This window comes from Nansenia antarctica (assembly GCF_963989245.1).
Source record: "Nansenia antarctica genome assembly, chromosome: 17".
NCBI classification, from domain to species: domain Eukaryota; kingdom Metazoa; phylum Chordata; class Actinopteri; order Argentiniformes; family Microstomatidae; genus Nansenia; species Nansenia antarctica.
In genome coordinates, this window is record NC_137687.1 from 24990145 (window position 1) to 25009162 (window position 19018).

The 19018-nt window shown below is 45.9% G+C and overlaps 1 protein-coding gene and 1 pseudogene across 2 annotated transcripts; one reads left to right on the forward strand and one right to left on the reverse strand.

Moving 5' to 3' along the window:
• Nucleotides 1-1015: 1015 nt before the first annotated feature.
• Nucleotides 1016-4158, forward strand: LOC308172512 (thiamine transporter 1-like; annotated as a pseudogene). The gene is made up of 8 exons: nucleotides 1016-1162; nucleotides 1461-1724; nucleotides 1933-2128; nucleotides 2294-2560; nucleotides 2989-3181; nucleotides 3269-3410; nucleotides 3880-3976; nucleotides 4135-4158. The product of its transcript is annotated as a thiamine transporter 1-like (transcript).
• A 34-nt stretch (nucleotides 4159-4192) lies between these two features.
• LOC308172513 (arf-GAP domain and FG repeat-containing protein 1-like) lies at nucleotides 4193-13184 on the reverse strand (the record flags this gene model as incomplete). Its single annotated transcript, XM_080547411.1, is given in 9 exon segments — nucleotides 4193-4310; nucleotides 5851-5878; nucleotides 6915-7031; nucleotides 7481-7652; nucleotides 8222-8301; nucleotides 8304-8383; nucleotides 9503-9618; nucleotides 11296-11389; nucleotides 13162-13184. Coding segments are annotated over 9 exon segments (828 nt in total).
• Nucleotides 13185-19018: the final 5834 nt, after the last annotated feature.

A 19018-nucleotide genomic window follows, 5' to 3' on the forward strand; every position in this document is an offset into this window, starting at 1 on the left:
GGTCATTTAAGAGATAGCGTTACTTTCTTAATGTGATTGGTGTGAGTATGGAGAGGTGTCAATGGATTTGTACGGTTACAGTTTCCCGTAATCAAATTGTGCTCAATTACGTCTGCGATTAGGGAGAGGTTATTGTGGGAGCCAATTAATGGAGGAGGCGTAATGTTCAACAGAGCTCTCCCAATATTAACTCTAAAAAAAAACGTCATGAAGGTACGCTTTAGGACATGTACTTGTACTGTTAATTCATGATAAATATTTTTAAATATTTTGCTAGCATATCAGCCCAATAGAGCTCTCAGGTCTTTTGCTAGCATATCAGCCCAGTAGAGCTCTCAGGTCTTCTGACGCTGGTTTTCTCTGTGTACCACATGTACAAAAGAAGAGGTTTGGTGAGGCTGCATTCTCATTTTATGCACCCAGATTGTGTCTTCACTGCCAGTTTACATTAGGGATGCAACCTCAGCACATATGTTCAAGTCAAGACTAAAAACCCATCTTTTTAATATTGCCTTTAAATGACTAAATAATTAAATTATGATTATATAATGATTGGAGCACTTTGAGCTGCAACGTTTGCAGGAAACGTGCTATACAAATAAAAAGTTGTTATTATTATTATTATTATTATTATTATTAGGCCTATTATTATAAAGATAACGTTTTTTTCCACACGCAGGCTTTCTTAGGCATTGTTCTGTCCAACTACTGTTGAAATCCATTTGATATTTATGACTGATTTATGACTGATAGCATAGCATGCCGCATGTTAAAGATTAAATGGGTACGCCTCCCTCTGCCTCACGTTGTATTCACCGCATATCTCAGTCTGAGCAGGAATGTGGGCCATCAGTGGTGCACTTTGAGCAGGTCGCTGACTGACTGAGCTAACCGATTACATAAACACAACTTAAGACGACTCCCATACAATGACTAGGTAGAGGCAGGACTAATGATAGTGCATGGAGGACCAAACCTGATCAGGTAAACCAGTAGCCTTGTGTGACACGTGGAGATGGAAACTGTGAAGCGATGGAAGGCAGGATGGGGCTATCCCACAGGTGTGCTCTGCACCTACGGGTTCTTCAGTACTGTGAAACCTCTGGAACCCTTCCTGTTCACATACCTGACGGGGCCAGACAAGAACCTGACAGTGGAACAGGTAATAATAATAATAACAACAATTCATTGTATTTATATAACACTTTTCCGGGGCTCAAAGACACTGAACAGGTACAGTAACAACTTCAGCGCAGTCTCTCTTTTAAGAGCAGTTTCAGACCGTGTTTAAATATGCCACTTTATGCAATCCTTATCCATTTGATCTCTCAATCAAGTGTGTGAGGTTAAAGGTTAAAGGTTAAAGACAGACAAGGTTTTACAAGCTTATGATGTATTAAAAATATGAGAAACCCACTCTGGGTTCCAGTCTTTTGACTTAAGTGACCTTTGAACTCCAGGTGACCAATTAAATCTTCCCTGTGTGGACTTACTCTTACCTGGCCGTGCTGGTCCCTGTGTTTCTGCTCACCGATTGGCTCCGCTACAAGCCGGTAGTGGTGTTCCAGTGTACCAACCTCACAGTGACGACAGCCATGTTGCTGTGGGTCCAGGGTGTGGCAGCCATGCAGGCCATGCAGTTCTTCTACGGCGTGGTGACAGCCAGCGAGGTGGCCTACTTCTCCTACGTCTACAGCGTGGTGGACGTGGAACACTACCGCAAGGTAATTACCGAAAAATGCCGGTTGAGAGAGGACGCTGGCGTTGCTTGTTCGCGGCTTCTCCACCCGAAATCTAGGTGTAATTGCAGTATACAGAGTAGATTGTCCTACAAAGACACTTAGATTTAGTTTTCAGTTTGTAAAGCGTCTTTGAGTGTCTAGAAAAGCGCTATAAGTCTAATGTATTATTATTATTATTATTATTATTAAGGCCACGTCTTACTGCCGCAGCGTGCAGCTGCTGGGCTACACCGTGGGCTCCGTGTCGGGACAGCTGCTGGTCAGCTTCAGCCTCATGTCCTACCACAACATCCTGGTCCTGACCCTGGTGTTGACCTCCATCGCTCTGGTGACTTCCTGCTTCCTGCCTATGCCGCAGAGGAGCATGTTCTTCCACCGCGGTCCGGGTGACGATAGAGAGGGGAAGCGTACGACTGGAAGTATCGAGAGAAACACTAAAACGGACCCGCATGAGCAGCTAGCGTTGCCAGGAGGAGGGGACGTGATTGAGGGTCCTGGGGGGCCAGTAAGGGCAGGAGGAGGGGACGTTATTGAGGGTCCTGGGGGGCCAGGAAGGGCAGGAGGAGGGGACGTGATTGGTGGTCCTGGGGGGCCAGTAAGGACAGGAGGCTGCTGTCGGGCTCTCCTCCAGCTGTGGCGAGACTTCCTCCAGTGCTATTCCACCAAGCAGCTGGTGTACTGGTCGGTGTGGTGGGCGCTGGCCACCTGCGGGTACAACCAGACAGTCAACTACGTCCAGGTGCTGTGGGAACACGTGGAGCCCTCCCACAACTTCACAGTCTACAACGGAGGGGTGGAGGCTGTGTCCAATCTGTTTGGTGAGTATAGCTCCCGTAGACATCTTTAGACTTCAAACAAACCCAGTAAACAAAGAGTCCAAAAGACGTCCTCAGGGAAGCCGGAATGTGGGCTCAGATGACGTCTTTCTTTTCTGGACGTCCTAGAAAGACGTAATCTGGACGTCCTAGAAAGATGTCACCTGGACGTCCTAAAAAGACGTCATCTGGACGTCGTCGAAAGATGTCATCTGGACCCACATTCCGGCTTCCCTGGAGGACGTCTTTTGGGACTCTTTGTTTACTGGGGAAAACCACACAATAACAAAAAACTATCAAACCATAAAACAAGTTTGTGAAAATATACTGAGGAAAATACATTACAGAACGTTGTTATTTATCCAAAATAACACGAGATAAAGAATCATAAAGAGTTGATCAGTTCAGATAAACGTAAGTGTTCCCTAAAGGTGCGGTGACGGCCTACGGCATAGGCTTCACGCAGGTGGACTGGGCCCAGTGGGGGGAGGTGGCTCTGGGGTCCTTCTCTGGGCTGGGGGCCGCCGCACTCTTCCTCATGACCTTCACCAGCAGCATCTGGGTGTGCTACGCCGGTTACATCGTCTTCAAGTGCTTCTACATGCTGCTTATTACCATAGCCATGTGAGTTTTTCTCCAAGACATACCAGGAAAACAAAATGCCAACTTCTTAAAAAGGTCACCGTTCGCCAGCTTCTGTCTTTACCATAGGTTCCAAATCGCTGCTGACCTGTCGATGGAGAGATGCGCACTGATCTTTGGATCTAACAACTTCGGTGCTTTGGTCCTTCAGACGATCCTCACGTTAGTGGTGGTGGACAGCAGAGGTCTGGGCCTGGACATCATACCACAGGTGAGTCTGTTGTTCAGGGACAAACGCAGAAGTCCCTTCTTTGCTTTTAAGCTAAACATTTCCAAGAGCGAAAACAAAACACGGCGCAGCAGCTTTCAGTCACACTGCCGCATGCTCCTGGAACAAACTCCCTGAAGAAATCGAACAGGCCCAAACCCTTAAAATAGTTAAATCTAACCTAAAAACCTTCATGTTTTGCAAGAGTTATGATTAAACACAAACACTTCTATCAATGTATTTTTTCCATTAACTATTGTCTTATTAAATGTTTTATCTATTTACTTCTTATTTGCTTTTATTCATTGTCATTTTTATTTTCTTACTATGCTCCTGTTGCTGTATTTTTAAATAATGTATGTAAAGCACTTTGAATTGCCCCTGTTGTATGAAATGTGCCATACAAATAAAGTTGCCGTGCCTTAAAAAGTACAGAAATGTATTCAGACCCCAGTCTCCATTTCTCTTGCAGTTCACCATACGGAAGCTACTTCACGGCTATCAGTGTCATTTTCTTTCTGAAGGGTGTGTTCACTATTCTGAGAGGATATGAAATGGTTGCACAGTCAGTATTTTTTTTCTTTTATAAACCCCCCCCCCCCCATAACTGACTTAGAACCACTCTGTAAACAAGACACCAACCACCATAGAACCCTTCTTGGGGATATGCTGTAAGAAACAGACCTCAACCTCTGATTCTAAACATGAATAACTGCTGGTGGTGCAGAGAGGAGGTGCTACTTCATCTTAGCCACTCATGCGCACCAGCCCAACCTCCAGCATGTTTATCCCACCTTTAGTTCTGCTACACAGAGGCTGGCAGGGAGGTTACCTTGCTCCGTTTGGGCAGAGCTAAAGATGGCATCCAGGTCAGTCAGAGCTGCGTGTCTATGGGCAGGGACGCTAACAGGGACGCTAGCAGGGACGCTAGCTGTCTGCAGCCTCTATGGCTGGTCCTAAACGGACTGACTTATATCGCGCCTTATTCCAAAGCGCTTTACAACGGCCTCTCATTCACCCATTCACACACACATTCACACACAAATGGCGGCAAGCTACCATGCAAGTCGCCGGCCCGCTCACTGGGAGCAATTTGGGGTTGTGTCTTGCCCGAGGACACTTCGACATGTGGCCAGCCGGGGCTCGAACCGCCGATCTGCCAACCTTGCCATCATTAGACGCCGGCTCTACCTCCTAAGACACAGCCTCTACCTCCTGAGACACAGCCTCTACCTCCTGAGACACAGCCTGTACCTCCTGAGACACAGCCTCTACCTCCTGAGACACAGCCTCTACCTCCTGAGACACAGCCTGTACCTCCTGAGACACAGCCTCTACCTCCTGAGACACAGCCTCTACCTCCTGAGACACAGCCTCTACCTCCTGAGACACAACCTCTACCTCCTGAGACACAGCATCTACCTCCTGAGACACAGCCTCTACCTCCTGCGCCACAGCCTCTACCTCCTGAGACACAGCCTCCACCTCCTGAGACACAGCCTCTACCTCCTGAGACACAGCCTCTACCTCCTGAGACACAGCCTCTACCTCCTGAGACACAGCCTCTACCTCCTGAGACACAGCCTCTACCTCCTGAGACACAGCCTCTACCTCCTGAGACACAGCCTCTACCTCCTGCGCCACAGCCTCTACCTCCTGAGACACAGCCTCTACCTCCTGAGACACAGCCTCTACCTCCTGAGACACAGCCTCTACCTCCTGAGACACAGCCTCTACCTCCTGAGACACAGCCTCTGCCTCCTGAGACACAGCCTCCACCTCCTGAGACACAGCCTCCACCTCCTGAGACACAGCCTCTACCTCCTGAGACACAGCCTCTACCTCCTGAGACACAGTCTCTACCTCCTGAGACACAGCCTCTACCTCCTGAGACACAGCCTCTACCTCCTGCGCCACAGCCTCTACCTCCTGAGACACAGCCTCCACCTCCTGAGACACAGCCTCTACCTCCTGAGACACAGCCTCTACCTCCTGAGACACAGCCTCTACCTCCTGAGACACAGCCTCTACCTCCTGAGACACAGCCTCTACCTCCTGAGACACAGCCTCTACCTCCTGAGACACAGCCTCTACCTCCTGAGACACAGCCTCCACCTCCTGAGACACAGCCTCTACCTCCTGAGCCCCTATCTGATCCTGTGAGGACCCGAAGGATCCACAGGCAGTGCTACAGGATTTGGGGAAACTAAATTGGCATTAGCTAGTTCCCCCGAAGTGTTACCTGCATGTGAGAAGAGAGCTGACAGAGAGAACCGTGAGAGGGCTGCAGTGTGTGTGTCCATGTGCTGCAGCACCACAACACCTATGGGGAATGTGTGTCAAGGAAACGCAGGTAGCTGCAGTGGCTCAGAATCTGGGGCGTGGCTGAAACTACTACACAACACTAGGACACCTGCAGCATCTTCAGAGGACAGTACAGTACCATCGTTCATCAGGAACAGCTTCACCTCCTGCACAGAATCCCTATGAACTATGGATCAATGTGAGCGCATATGAATGAAGTGACTTGGCTATCTGCAATATGAACTGTCTGTCTGTCTCAGGGTAGGATGAGGAGCCTTGTCTATCTGTCTGTCTGTCTGTCTGCGCAGATGTAACTGAATATTCCTGAAAAAGGGTCATATGCCGATTAAGGTGTTTACATGTCACAATATTCCGATTCAAACAGGCCTATGCCAGGGGTCTTAATCTGAATATCCCCTATGCCAGGGGTCTTAAAATGAATATTAATCTTAATCCAATTTGGTACGTGTTTACATGACTCTTGCCCAATCGGAATATTGAGCAATATGCCGCTTAATACAGGAATATGGTGTGCATGTAAACACAGTCGATGACACAGTAGGCAACAGAAACACGGGGAGAGAGAGAAACAATAGATCCTCTCTCTCTCTCTCTCTCGCCGTTTCTCCTGCCCTGAAGGCAGCCTGGCAGAGCTTCTCATCCCTTTTCATTGAGCGGGCTACAAGTAACTAACCCTACTCATCCATATGGAGAGATTCATCTGATCTCAGACTCAAATGATTTCCAATACTTATGTTTCCACGATTATGATTCCACCCATGTATAGCGTGATAATAATGTGCTTGTAGGTGACAACAATATTTAATAATAATATCAGTAATTCAGGCCCCCGGTTCTTAAGTGATAAAGTGTGTGTGTTTTGTGTGTGTGTTTGTGTGTGTGTGTGTGTGTGTGTGTGTGTTTGTGTGTGTGTGTGTGTGTGTGTGTGTGCCAGCCAATTAAATATAGATCATAGACCAACGTGGACAAATAATGCATGAAAACAAAAGTGCACATAATAATGGCTGTGAGTGAGAAGTGTGCGAGTGTGGCGAGAGACAGAGAGAGGGAGAGAGAGACAGAGAGAGACAGAGAGAGGGAGAGAGAGACAGAGAGAGAGAGAGAAAGAGACAGAGAGAGGGAGAGAGAGACAGAGAGAGGGAGAGAGAGACACGCAACACAGGTGAACAGAGGATGATCTACCTGTGTGAGATGGCTGGAAGGGAGTCTGGGGCGCGGAGCAGGGGAAAGGTGGACCTGAGCTCTCAAACGCGTCAAAGTTTGCAAAGTCTGAGTTTGGAGCGTTTGTGTTTTGAGCAGCTGGAGGTCAGGGGTCAGGAGGGTCAAACACATAAACCAAAAAGGAAACAATGGGTGAGATGAGTCATGATCACACACAACAAAAGGAATGAGAGATCGTACTGAACACACAGAGATATGGACTGAAGGAGCTAACGACAATAATATACATGATGATGGTAATGACAATAATATACATGATGATGGTAATGACAATAATATACATGATGATGATGATGATGATGATGGTAATGACAATAATATACATGATGATGATGATGATGATGATGATGATGATGGTAATGACAATAACATACATGATAATGCGTGTGTGCGTGTGTGGCAACGCTTTACGATCATCACTGATTTCCATAAAGGAAGATGAAACTGTTCTCATATTTAAGAGTTGGGTGGGTGGTCCTGACCATGGTCCATTTCAGGGACCAGTGGCGCTGTGCGCTAGTCCTTACCTGGGTGGCTGTTGAAATGTGCAAAGTTTGCAAAGTTGGGTGCAGAGCCTGCAGCAGTCTGAGAGGGCGGGGCAGCGAAGATGTCCCCGCCCAGGTCGCTGAGGAGGTCAAACTTCTTCTCCTGAAACTGCTGGCTCATCTGGAGGGCCTGGGTACGCCCCATCACCGGAGACTGAGAGAGAGAGAGAACAGTGTTACACCCTGCCAACACCCAGCCAACACCCTGCCAACACCCTGCCAACACCCTGCCAACATTTAAACAGGCCCTCAAAACCCACCTCTTCAAGCTGGCCTTCACCAGTTAACCCTCTCCCCCTCTCCCTTTCCCATGTGTCCCCAGCACTACCTTAATTAGGCCCCTATACTTTATTTTATTTATTTTTGGTTTATTTTTATTTTTACTACTTTTCAGTTTGTAAAGCGTCTTTGAGTGTCTAGAAAAGCGCTATATTGTGGCTCAGTTGAGGTGCAGGGGGGTGGGCTCTGTTGAGGTGCAGGGGGGTGGGCTCTGTTGAGGTGCAGGGGGGTGGGGGGGGTGGGCTCTGTTGAGGTGCAGGGGGGTGGGCTCTGTTCAGGTGCAGGGGGGTGGGGGGGGTGGGCTCTGTTGAGGTGCAGGGGGGTGGGCTCTGTTGAGGTGCAGGGGGGTGGGGCTCTGTTGAGGTGCAGGGGGGTGGGGGGGTGGGCTCTGTTGAGGTGCAGGGTGGTGGGGGCTCTGTTGAGGTGCAGGGGGCGGGGTCCTACCTGACTGGGCGAGGCTCTGTTGAGGTGCAGGGGGGGGGCAGAGTCCCCCAGCAGGGTCCTGAGGGGCCGGACCTCGGGGTACTGCTGGTGCTGCTGGCTGACGACCCAGAGATGGAGGCATGGACGGAGGCTACCACCCTGGCCTGCTCTGGAGGAACAAACCTGAACAGAGAGAGAGAGAGAGAGAGAGAGAGAGAGAGAGAGAGAGAGAGAGAGAGAGAGAGAGAGAGAGAGAGAGAGAGAGATTGCTTTATTGTCTGTCACAGAGTGACAGAAATTCTCCTTTGACAGGCTTTGTGCAGTTCATGAATACGGTATCCACATTCAAAACACACATAGGTCACATACATACAATAAAAACAGACAGATATAACAGTGTTTATAAAATGTAGTGCCTATTTAAAAAGTCTAGTCATTTAAAAATCTAAAATGCTAAAATGGTTTAAAAGAAAAACAGTGTGCTTCCTATTTTAAAATGTGTTTTTCCGGGCCAGTGGAGTTCTATAACGGCGGCCTGATGGAAGTGGCTGAAATGATTGGTGGAGGGGGTGAGAGGGGTTTTGATTGATTGATTGAAAACTTTATTAGAAGGTTTGCAGAAGTAGGTACATGAAAGTACATATTACATACAAGGTCAATCTAAAAGGATAAAAACCCAAGAAAGCCACTGGCTTATTTCAATTGGGGTCCTGTGTGATTTGTGTGGCTTTCCTGATTAGTGACCGGTTGTAGATTTCAGACAGGGGAGTTTGAGGTGAGCCGATAATTTTACTTAGAGACAGAGAGAGAGAGAGACAGAGAGACAGAGAGAGAGAGAGAGAGAGAGAGAGACAGAGAGAGAGAGAGAGAGAGAGAGAGAGAAAGAGAGACAGAGAGACAGAGAGAGAGAGAGAGAGAGAGAGAGAGAGACACAGAGAGAGAGACAGAGAGAGACAGAGAGAGACAGAGAGAGAGAGACAGAGAGAGAGAGACAGAGAGAGAGAGAGAGAGAGAGACAGAGAGAGAGAGATCTTTATTTAGTCAGGATAGTGCACATAATGAACAGTCACTTATACAAAGTATGGTGACAGTAAATATGCCGGATTTAGCTGTGAGCTAATTTGCATCCGTAGTCTACATGTGAGTGTTGTAGTGATGCAAAGTGTCTCGCTTGAGGGTTGGACTGCAGTGAGCTGTTAAAGTATTCTCAGGAAAAGAGAGGGAGGGAGAGAACATTACAGAAGCTATTACTGGACAAGCATGGATAATTCTTATTCCAGTCACCTGAGTGCAGTCACTTACCATCTCTTCTTCTCGTATTTCTCTTGAAGGAACTCTTTCACTTTCTGTGGTTCTTTAAAGTCGGGTATAGAGGCGGTTCTATCGTCGTACAGTCCCAGCCATATCTGTTTGCACACCTATAAGAGACAGGGGACGGGGGGACGGGACAAAGGAATAAGAGACAGGTCAATTTGATGATGTCATTCAACTTCCCTACCCCTAACCATCTCCCCTAACCCTGCCACCCCCTCCCCCCCCTGGACATTGCTGTGTTAATTGTTCCCTGTGCCTGTTCGTTAACTCTGTGTTCTATGTGCTCATGTTATCTGTTGCTTGTTGTTTCTGTGTTTTCAGTTTTTCCCATATTAGCGTCAGCGTCTTTGAGCCCCGGAAAAGTGCCATATAAACACAATGAATTATTTTTATTATTATTATTAACTTTAAAGTGAAAAAAACAAAACACGAAAGACTTCAACACCTAGAGGCCAGGAGAGCATTAGAATGTGGCACTTTCTGGAACATTCCAGGGTTTCTTTGGACTTCTGAGATTGGGAGCAGCTACACCTCAGTGCTAAAAAGACATATGGGAAACACAGACACTGAACTGTCTCTTCAACCACTAATGCCTTCATGGCCGACGTGAATACACCCAACAAAAAGTGCAGTATCATCAAAGATTAACACTCTAGTATACTCCAAGTTATTGCTGGTAAGCGGTGTATGTAATACAGCAAACATACAGTAGAAATGCAGCAGACATGCAGCAGAGATGCAGTAGAACTGCAGTGCCCTCTGACACACACAAACCAAACAGCATCAACAAACCCCTTGGATTTGTACCACATAGATTTCTAGTTGCACATTAACTGACATTCAAAATACAACTTGGCAGATTCAAGTGTGTGTGTGTGTGTGTGTGTGTGTGTGTGTGTGTGTGTGTGTGTGTGTGTGTATATATGTGCGTGTGTGTGTGTGCCAGAGAGAACTACATAAATAACATTCCCATGTGAAAGGCATGAGAGCTGGAACGGTTAGCTCATCTCTGCCTCATGGCTACACTGTGTCTGCTGCACCACACCATTCTCAGCAAACACATGAATCCTTTAAAGCAGGGGTCTTCAACCTTTTTCAACCCAAGGACCCCTTGGACGAGAGACAAACAGAACAGGGACCCCCACATGTAATATATATTTTTAAATGTCTCACATTTTAAAGCCTATAATAACTTTTATATTTACTTCATTCACCTTTTCTTTCACCGTATTAACCTATTTATATACTGGGTTATTAGCCTATATGTGTTTATGATTGATAAAACGTTCATGCATAATTATGATTGGTTATTATTGTTGTTGTTGCACACGAAACACATGAATCCTTTAAAGGATTAAGAAAACCTAGGAATGCTAAAGAAAGGGACAAGGTGAGGCTGTGCATGGGCATATAGGATAGTTTAGAACAGTACTGATAGCATGGGCATATAGGATAGTTTAGAACAGTACTGATAGCATCGGCATATAGGATAGTTTAGAACAGTACTGATAGCATAGGCATATAGGATAGTTTAGAACAGTACTGATAGCATAGGCATATAGGATAGTTTAGAACAGTACTGATAGCATAGGCATATAGGATAGTTTAGAACAGTACTGATAGCATAGGCATATAGGATAGTTTAGAACACAGTTATTTGGATAAGAATGTGTCAAGGCAAGGATTCAGCACTCCTTGGACTGACAAGAAGGTATGTGTGAAAAGGGTGAACAGAGCCCAGGCAGGTCCATCTAGAGAGGTGGGAGTGTGGCTATGCCTACCTCATTTCCATGTTTCTGTAGGAATTCGATTTCCTGTAGCGTGAAGGTTGTCATGGAGATGGACTTCACTCTGTGGGGTGGGTTGAGCCCTCGCCTGGCACCCCCCAAGAGAGATAAAGGGGTTAACTCAATTAGAAACACACAACACATACGGTCGGTACATTCAGGCAGTTCTTGTCACAATCATAACCCCCCCCCGCCCAACATTCCCAGAGGGACATAAGGCTTGAACTGAAACTGTCTGTTTTTCAACATGTGATAACCTACCATTTTGTTCCTATTAAAATGCCCAAAAGTTGCTGTGTTGAACTTTTTACTGCCAGCGAATGAAAATACCTGGACTTAGTTAGGAGAGAGCTAGCCAACTCTGTCCACCGACAGTAGCTAACATATAATATACAACTGTACAACAAAGGATCATATTTTCAAATAAAGAAACTACTAAAAGGTCATTTACGCTCTGTTTCAGAGCTGAGCCAATTTCTAATAGACAATACATATTTGAGAAATATAAATATTATCCCAAAAACTATCAGAAGTCAGTGACACACTATCCTCCCTAGACAAAATAGACCAATGATTTTGACACAGACCAAGATCAAATTAGACAAATATTCACCAACATTCACAGAACATTACACAATGCAAAACATTTTAATCGGATTCAATAGACTCTACACAGATTCCATTATACAAATAGAAGGCTGTTTTGAAAAGGGACTTGAATCGCCTTGAATTGCCTATGTGTCCATTTTGCCTAGCAGACACCCACGGTGTCTCATGCGTTCTGGCTGTGTCCGATTATCGAGAACTACTTTTAAAAAGCTCCCAGGTGATCCAAGATTTACACCAAACGCAACATCTGATGCCACTCAACAAAATCCTTCAGCACAACCTTTGTATGGATTCTGATAGTAACAGAGATGGACCTGTATTGAAAAACAAAATTGGTGACATATGAGAGATTTCTACCATTGTCCCATCCGGGGGGTGTGGCCTCCTTGGAGTGGACTGCACTTATATAGCACCTTTATCCAAAGCGCTTTACAACGGCCTCTCATTCAGCCATTCACACACACATTCACACACCAATGGCGGCCAAGCTACCATGCAAGGGGTTCAGTGTCTTGCCCAAGGACACCTCGACATGTGGCCAGCCGGGGCTCGAACCGCCGATCTGCCAACCTTGTGATGATTAGACGCCGGCTCTACCTCCTGAGACACAGCCGCCCCAGTGACGCTGTACTGTAGCAGAGAAGATCCAGATATCCAACTTTCTTTTCAGACTGGGACACTGAGGCTGAGTAATGTGTCACCACAGCAGATCTGGGACAAGGACAGCAGAGTGTCACCAGGACTCCAAAGAGGAGGAGGAGGAGGAGGAGGAGAGGAGGAGAGGAGGAGAGGAGGAGGAGGAGGAGGAGGAGAGGAGGAGAGGAGGAGAGGAGCGAGAGAGCAAGCAGCGAGCAGTTCTACTCCTGGTTAATGAACCCAGGTTCCCCCGCCCACTGCAAGACTAGGAGAGCTCACTGAGCTTATAGAAATAAAAACCCCACGATAAGGATTAGATCTGGGAGTCGATATGTTCAAGCAAGGCTACATCATCATGTGTCGGTTGGGCTCTGTGTCTGCAAAATAACCCTGCTTGCACTAGCGCAACGGGTGTTCGACTACGAAGGTCTGAAAGTGTATTCTTTCGAGTGTGTGGGGGTTCTCTTGCGGTGTGTGAGCGGTGTGTATGTGTGTGTGTGTGTGTGTGTGTGTGTGTTAGGAGGACTGTTTCCTGCCTCGATTTCCGCCCTTTCTGTGCAGGGCTCTGCTCCCCTGGGGTTGGGCAACAGCTTTTTCACAGACACAGGCAGAAACCTCTCATACTCATTCACATCCATCTCATACTATCATCCATGGCCTGTTCACGCCAACCCCCCCCTGATGTTGAAGGGAGTCCACATTCAGCTCAATTCAAATCAGTTAGAAGAATAACTATACATGCCATCGATTGGCATGCACAAACTTAGGCCTAAGTTTACCAGACACATGATTATCAGTGCAGCTATATCAACCAGGCTGTTTGGCTACACCAGTGGTTCTCAAAGTGTGGGGCGCGCCCCCGGAAGGGGGCGCAATAGCAATACTGGTGGGGCGCGAGAGACTGGGGAGGTCAACAATTAACACTCAGGTGAACTCTTTGACTTGTTCTAGTTGTAGCTTCATAATCTTCGTAATGGAGTCATTTCTGACAGGGACAGCGAAAACAAAAACGGAAAATGCGACAAACATGGTTAAAAAAAAAACTGTTCGAAAGTAGGACGAGGCTTACCTTGCAATGGGCTTTACCGTGAATGTGGTGGGAGGTGAGGAGAGACCATTGTGCGTGCTATGTCTCAGAACATTAGCAGCAGACAGCCTGAAGCCAAACAAGTTAAAAAGGCACCTTGAGACAACACACCCCAATGATGCAAAGAAGCCACTGGCCTTCTTTAAAAGAAAACTTACAGAGTACAGAAAGCAAGAAACTCATATGACAAAAGCGGCATCCGTAAGTACCAAAGCGCAAATAGCGTCATTCAAGGTTGCATACAGAATTGCGAAGTGCAAGAAACCGCACACCATAGCTGAGGAGCTCATACTCCCAGCTGCACTGGATATGGTGTCAACTTTGATTGATGAGACAACCGCTGCAAAATTGAAGACCATTCCCCTGTCCAACGACACCATTGCAAGACGCATAGGTGAGATGTCAGAGGACCTTGAGGAACAACTCGCAGAGAAACTACACAAACGTTTTGCATTGCAAGTTGATGAGGCTACTGACAGTAATAAGGACTGCTTGTTTATTTCTTATGTCCGCTATGTAGATTCGGAGTCAATGAATGAAGACTTGCTGTTTTGCAAGCATGTGACAGGGAGAGCGACAGCTAATGAGCTATTTGGGATTCTTGACACTTACCTGACAGAACACGGACTGAAATGGGAGAACTGTGTGGGGTTTTGCTCAGATGGTGCGCAGACAATGGCCGGGAAAAGGAAGGGACTGCAGGCGCTAATAAATCGCGTCGCACCAAACGCGCAATGGACACACTGTGTCATTCACAGAGAGGCGCTCGCATCCAGGCAGCTTAGCCCTGAGCTAAATGAGGTTTTGACCGAAGTGATCGGTGTTGTAAATTTCATCAAAACCCGCCCGCTGAAAGCACGTCTGTTCTCTGCACTGTGTGAGGAAATGGGAGCTGAACACTCTGCTTTGCTGTTTCACAGTGAAGCAAGGTGGCTCTCCCGAGGGAAAGTGTTGTCCCGAGTCTTTGAGCTCAGAGAGGAGATTCGGGTGTTTATGGAGGAGGTGGGAATACACGAATCTGCAAGCAAGTTCAGTAATTTAGAATTCCTGATGAAACTGGCCTATCTCAGTGATGTGTTTGGAAAGCTCAACGAGCTGAATCTTCAGCTTCAAGGAAAAGACAAACACCTACCCCACCTGGCAGATAAGGTCAGCGCATTCACCAGAAAGCTGGAGGTGTGGGGCAGGCGCCTTGATGAAGGAAATACTGATCCTTTTCAGAACCTGACCACGTTTGTAGAAAGCAGTGATTGTGATGCCACCACAGTCATCCCCTGCCTGAAGCAACACATCTCTTCCCTGGGAGCATTGTTCCAGAAATACTTCCCACACAACACTGCTGAGTATGACTGGGTAGTAGATCCATTCAATGCAGCAGGTTGGTAGGCAATTTTGATGACTAAATATAACTGTGAATATTTTGTGCTGTAGGCCTATATTTTATTAATGTTGTATGTATGTTACTAACTAACTACCTGGAATGGATTGTTGTAAAATTGAATCGTGTTGTGTTTAATATGCAATTAATTACAAATAAGGTATCTCTATCCGTAGCACCTGCTGATTTCAGCTCTGCTGAAGAGGACCAACTCATCGAGCTGACCTCTGAGTCCAACCTGAGGCTGAGGTTCAATGGTCAGACACTGAGTGAATTCTGGCTTGGTGTGGAGAAGGAGTATCCACTCATAGGGCAGAGGGCTGTCGGCATCCTTCTTCCCTTCGCCACATCCTATCTCTGTGAGGCTGGCTTTTCAGCTGTTGCTTCACTGAAAACAAAGTACAGATCTAGGCTCAACATTGAGCAGGACTTGAGAGTGGCAGTGTCAGGCCTGCTACCCCGTTTTGAAAAGATCTGCAGTGCCAAACAGGCTCATTGCAGCCACTAATGCTGTAATGTTATGATGTTCTTGATTGTTAGTGTTCATTTTCTTGAGAATTGTAATTGAAAAATATTGTTATTGTGTTGATTTATTACATTGTGTTATTTGTATTTTTAGGTTTTTTGTTGGGAGACAGTGTTATGTGGTTCAGTTCAATAAATGTAAAATTGCCCCATGTTGTGACAGTTTTTTGGGGGTGAGGTGGGGCTCACACATTTTTTGTCCTCCCAAGGGGGGCTTGACATAAAAAGTTTGAGAACCACTGGGCTACACACACACACACACACACACACACACACACACACACACACAGACACACAGACACACAGACACACAGACACACAACACCTGGAAGCTCAATAGAAAAATGTGTCTCTAGAAGAACAGGTGAAACTGTATCTGAGCCATGTCACCTGAGCCTCCGAGTTATGGTAATAAGTTTCCTTGTTAGCTATTTATACAGTACACGTGTGTGTCCGCACACACACAAACACACGATCAAACACACACATGATATAGGCTAGAGATATCACACATTTGTGTGAGGAATTTGGGGACAGCATCTGAAATCATCTCATTGGTAATAATTGGGAAAAGCTATACAAGACAAAGATTAGACTAGACCGGGCTGCTAAATTATTCACTGCTCTTGCACAGTGAATAATTAAGCCGTACGCACTCTTTGAGTCCCACCCAACAGTCTTCCACCGTCAACATAACAGTCATCCAACCGTTGTCCCCGCCACATCCTGTCACAGATAAACGTCTGACACAGTGATGAGGACAGCTTTAGGAGCGTATCAAGATCCAAGTCGATTTATGTTAAAGACCAGACCAATACCTGGTGATGATATACATGACGTAGCCTAATTGTGGCTAGGCTATTTGTTCAGAATGGACAGAATTTATTTAACCCTCCTAACAAAACTATTGATAGATACAGTGAAGATTTAGACAGGAAGGATGGGTGAGAGAGAGAGGAGGGATGACATGCAGGATATGTCCCCGGACGGAATCGAACCGGGGACCCTGCGGTTACACGGTCAGCGCTTAACTCACTACGCCACCTAAGCGCCCCATGACAACACTTTTAATACATAGTCCCCCTAGTTCAGGGGATCAAAGTTACCGGGACAATTGGCTTGACAGGTGTTTCTGGTTAGTCAGACGTGTTCCATCACATCATTTGTGCAGCATAAGAGGGCTGTCGATGTCTAGTATTGATTCTAGACTTTGTGTTTGCCTTTGGAGTCTGTTATTGGTGTCTGTCAACATGGGGAGTAGGGACGCACTAATACTGATACCAGCACTCGTACCCGACGCTGCGCTCGTGTACTCGTACTCCGATACATCCGCTCCCGACACCACTACAACGGCAATGTAACATAACCTCTCTAGCAGGTAGGTAGAGGAGGAGGGGCGATGTCAGCAGTATGGAGTTATTTTAGGATAAGCGACGATGACGATGACAAAAGTAGAGCAACTGCACACTGTTCTCTGCTGGGTTCTGTATGTGTGACAGCAGCTGTTGAAAGCAGGAAGAAAGTCGGCAACCGACCAAAATGTTCAAACCTTTATTCTGAAAAATAAGAAAATAAATGTCAGCGTCGTTGAAAATCAATGACACACTCGCTAGTCGAGCCAAAATATTGCAATGTGATGCATTCGGTGAGTAACCAAACATAACAGTCATCCAACCGTTGTGTGTCCCTAACATTCTGTCACAGATGGATGTCTGACACAGGAACGAGGACAGGTTTAGGAGCATATTCGGTTGTTAAGTCTGACGTCACGCAAAAATTCCCCACACCAGAGTACTAAAGAGGTAGAATGACAGCTCAATCGTTTTTTTTGACTGGGATGTATTCATACAACAAGGGACGCAGCACTTTCCCGTTTTTCCCATATTGTCAGCGTCTTTGAGCCTCGGAAAAGCGCTATACAAATATAATTAATTATTATTATTACTGCGGCATTTCGAAGAGAGCGCTTCAGCCAACGTTGGACCCAGAAACACGTCACGACTTAACAACCAAATTGAGATCCAAGTCAAGTCATGTTAAAGACCAGACCAATACCTGTTGAATCAAGGATAGTTACTCTATGATTAAATAACAGTCTACACTGAACAAAATATAAATGAAACACTTTTCATGAGTTGAAAAGACCTACGATTTTTTCTTTGTACACAAAAGGCCTATTTCTCTCAAATTGTGTTCACAAAAACGGCATATTTTAGAGTGGCCTTTTTTTCGTTTATTATGTGTGTAGAAAAAGTCTTAGGTCTTTGATTTCAACTTGTGAAAAATTGGAGCAAAAAACCCAAAAGTGTTGCATTTATATTTCTGTTCAGTGTAGTAGCCAAATGGGTCATGTGATAAAGTGCCATTCTTATATTATTTGGGAAGAACGCTGCAATGTATAAAACATGTTATTTATTTAAAAATAATTAAACCAATATGTAGGCCTACACAAATACCATCAAATGCAAGTTGGGAATCTACATTTTAACCTCATAGTAACTATAACTATTTAAAATACAACGTTTTGGAGTATAGAGCCAAAAGAAGAAGAAAATGCTTCACTGTCCTATATTACTGACACAGGGCAGTGTGTGTGAATGCTCAGGGCCTGGGGGGGTGAAAGATCCAGTCACAGAGTGAACTAGGTCAGATACAGGGAGAGCTCCAGACACCTCCTCCAAGCGCAACACTTTAAGGGTGTGCTCTCACTAGAACATTTGCTTCACTTGGAATCGGAGTTTAGGATAAAATTCGCTTTGCTCTGCGTCGTTTGGAGCTGTGAGAACGCGCATTCGAAGTCGCTCCCGGAGCAAACAGCCGACGGATGCTCCGCTTCAAAAGGGTGGTTTCGCTCCGGTTAGAAACGACGCATCGAGGCTGTCAATAGGAAAACAACAGCGCATGCGTGTTGATCTGGATAAGAGCGGGACGAACGGGCAATTTTCAAATTTTCTGACCAATCAACTACCACGTCTGCTGCTTCGATGCGTATGTTACTTCGTTTACATGAAGGGCTGTGAGAACGCATATCAGAGAAATAATGTATGCAACAATGTTGCGAAGTCATCCACTTGCTCCGGGTCTCGATTCGGACTTTCATGTGAGAACATGACCTTAGTCTTTCTGGAGGGAGTTTCAAGCAGAGGGGGCAGCGTACCTTAAACTTTCTTTTAATACCACAACCTCCCGACCCCTCAAAACTTACCAACAACTCCAGAACGTCCATTGTTTGACGTTAGAGTGTTTTCCGTTTAAAATCATTGAATTAGATCAATATCATGCTGATCAATGCACTGGTTGTGTTTAGTCAGGACTTAAGAATCATGAGAATATCAAAATATTTTTTTTAAAGAGCTCCAAATTTTATATTATATAACGACAGCCATAATTGGTGTAAATAAAATGAAAACAATTGTATTATTCATGATGATACCAGGCCTAAGACAGCATAGGCCTTTCAGGCACACACAGCCATAATGACA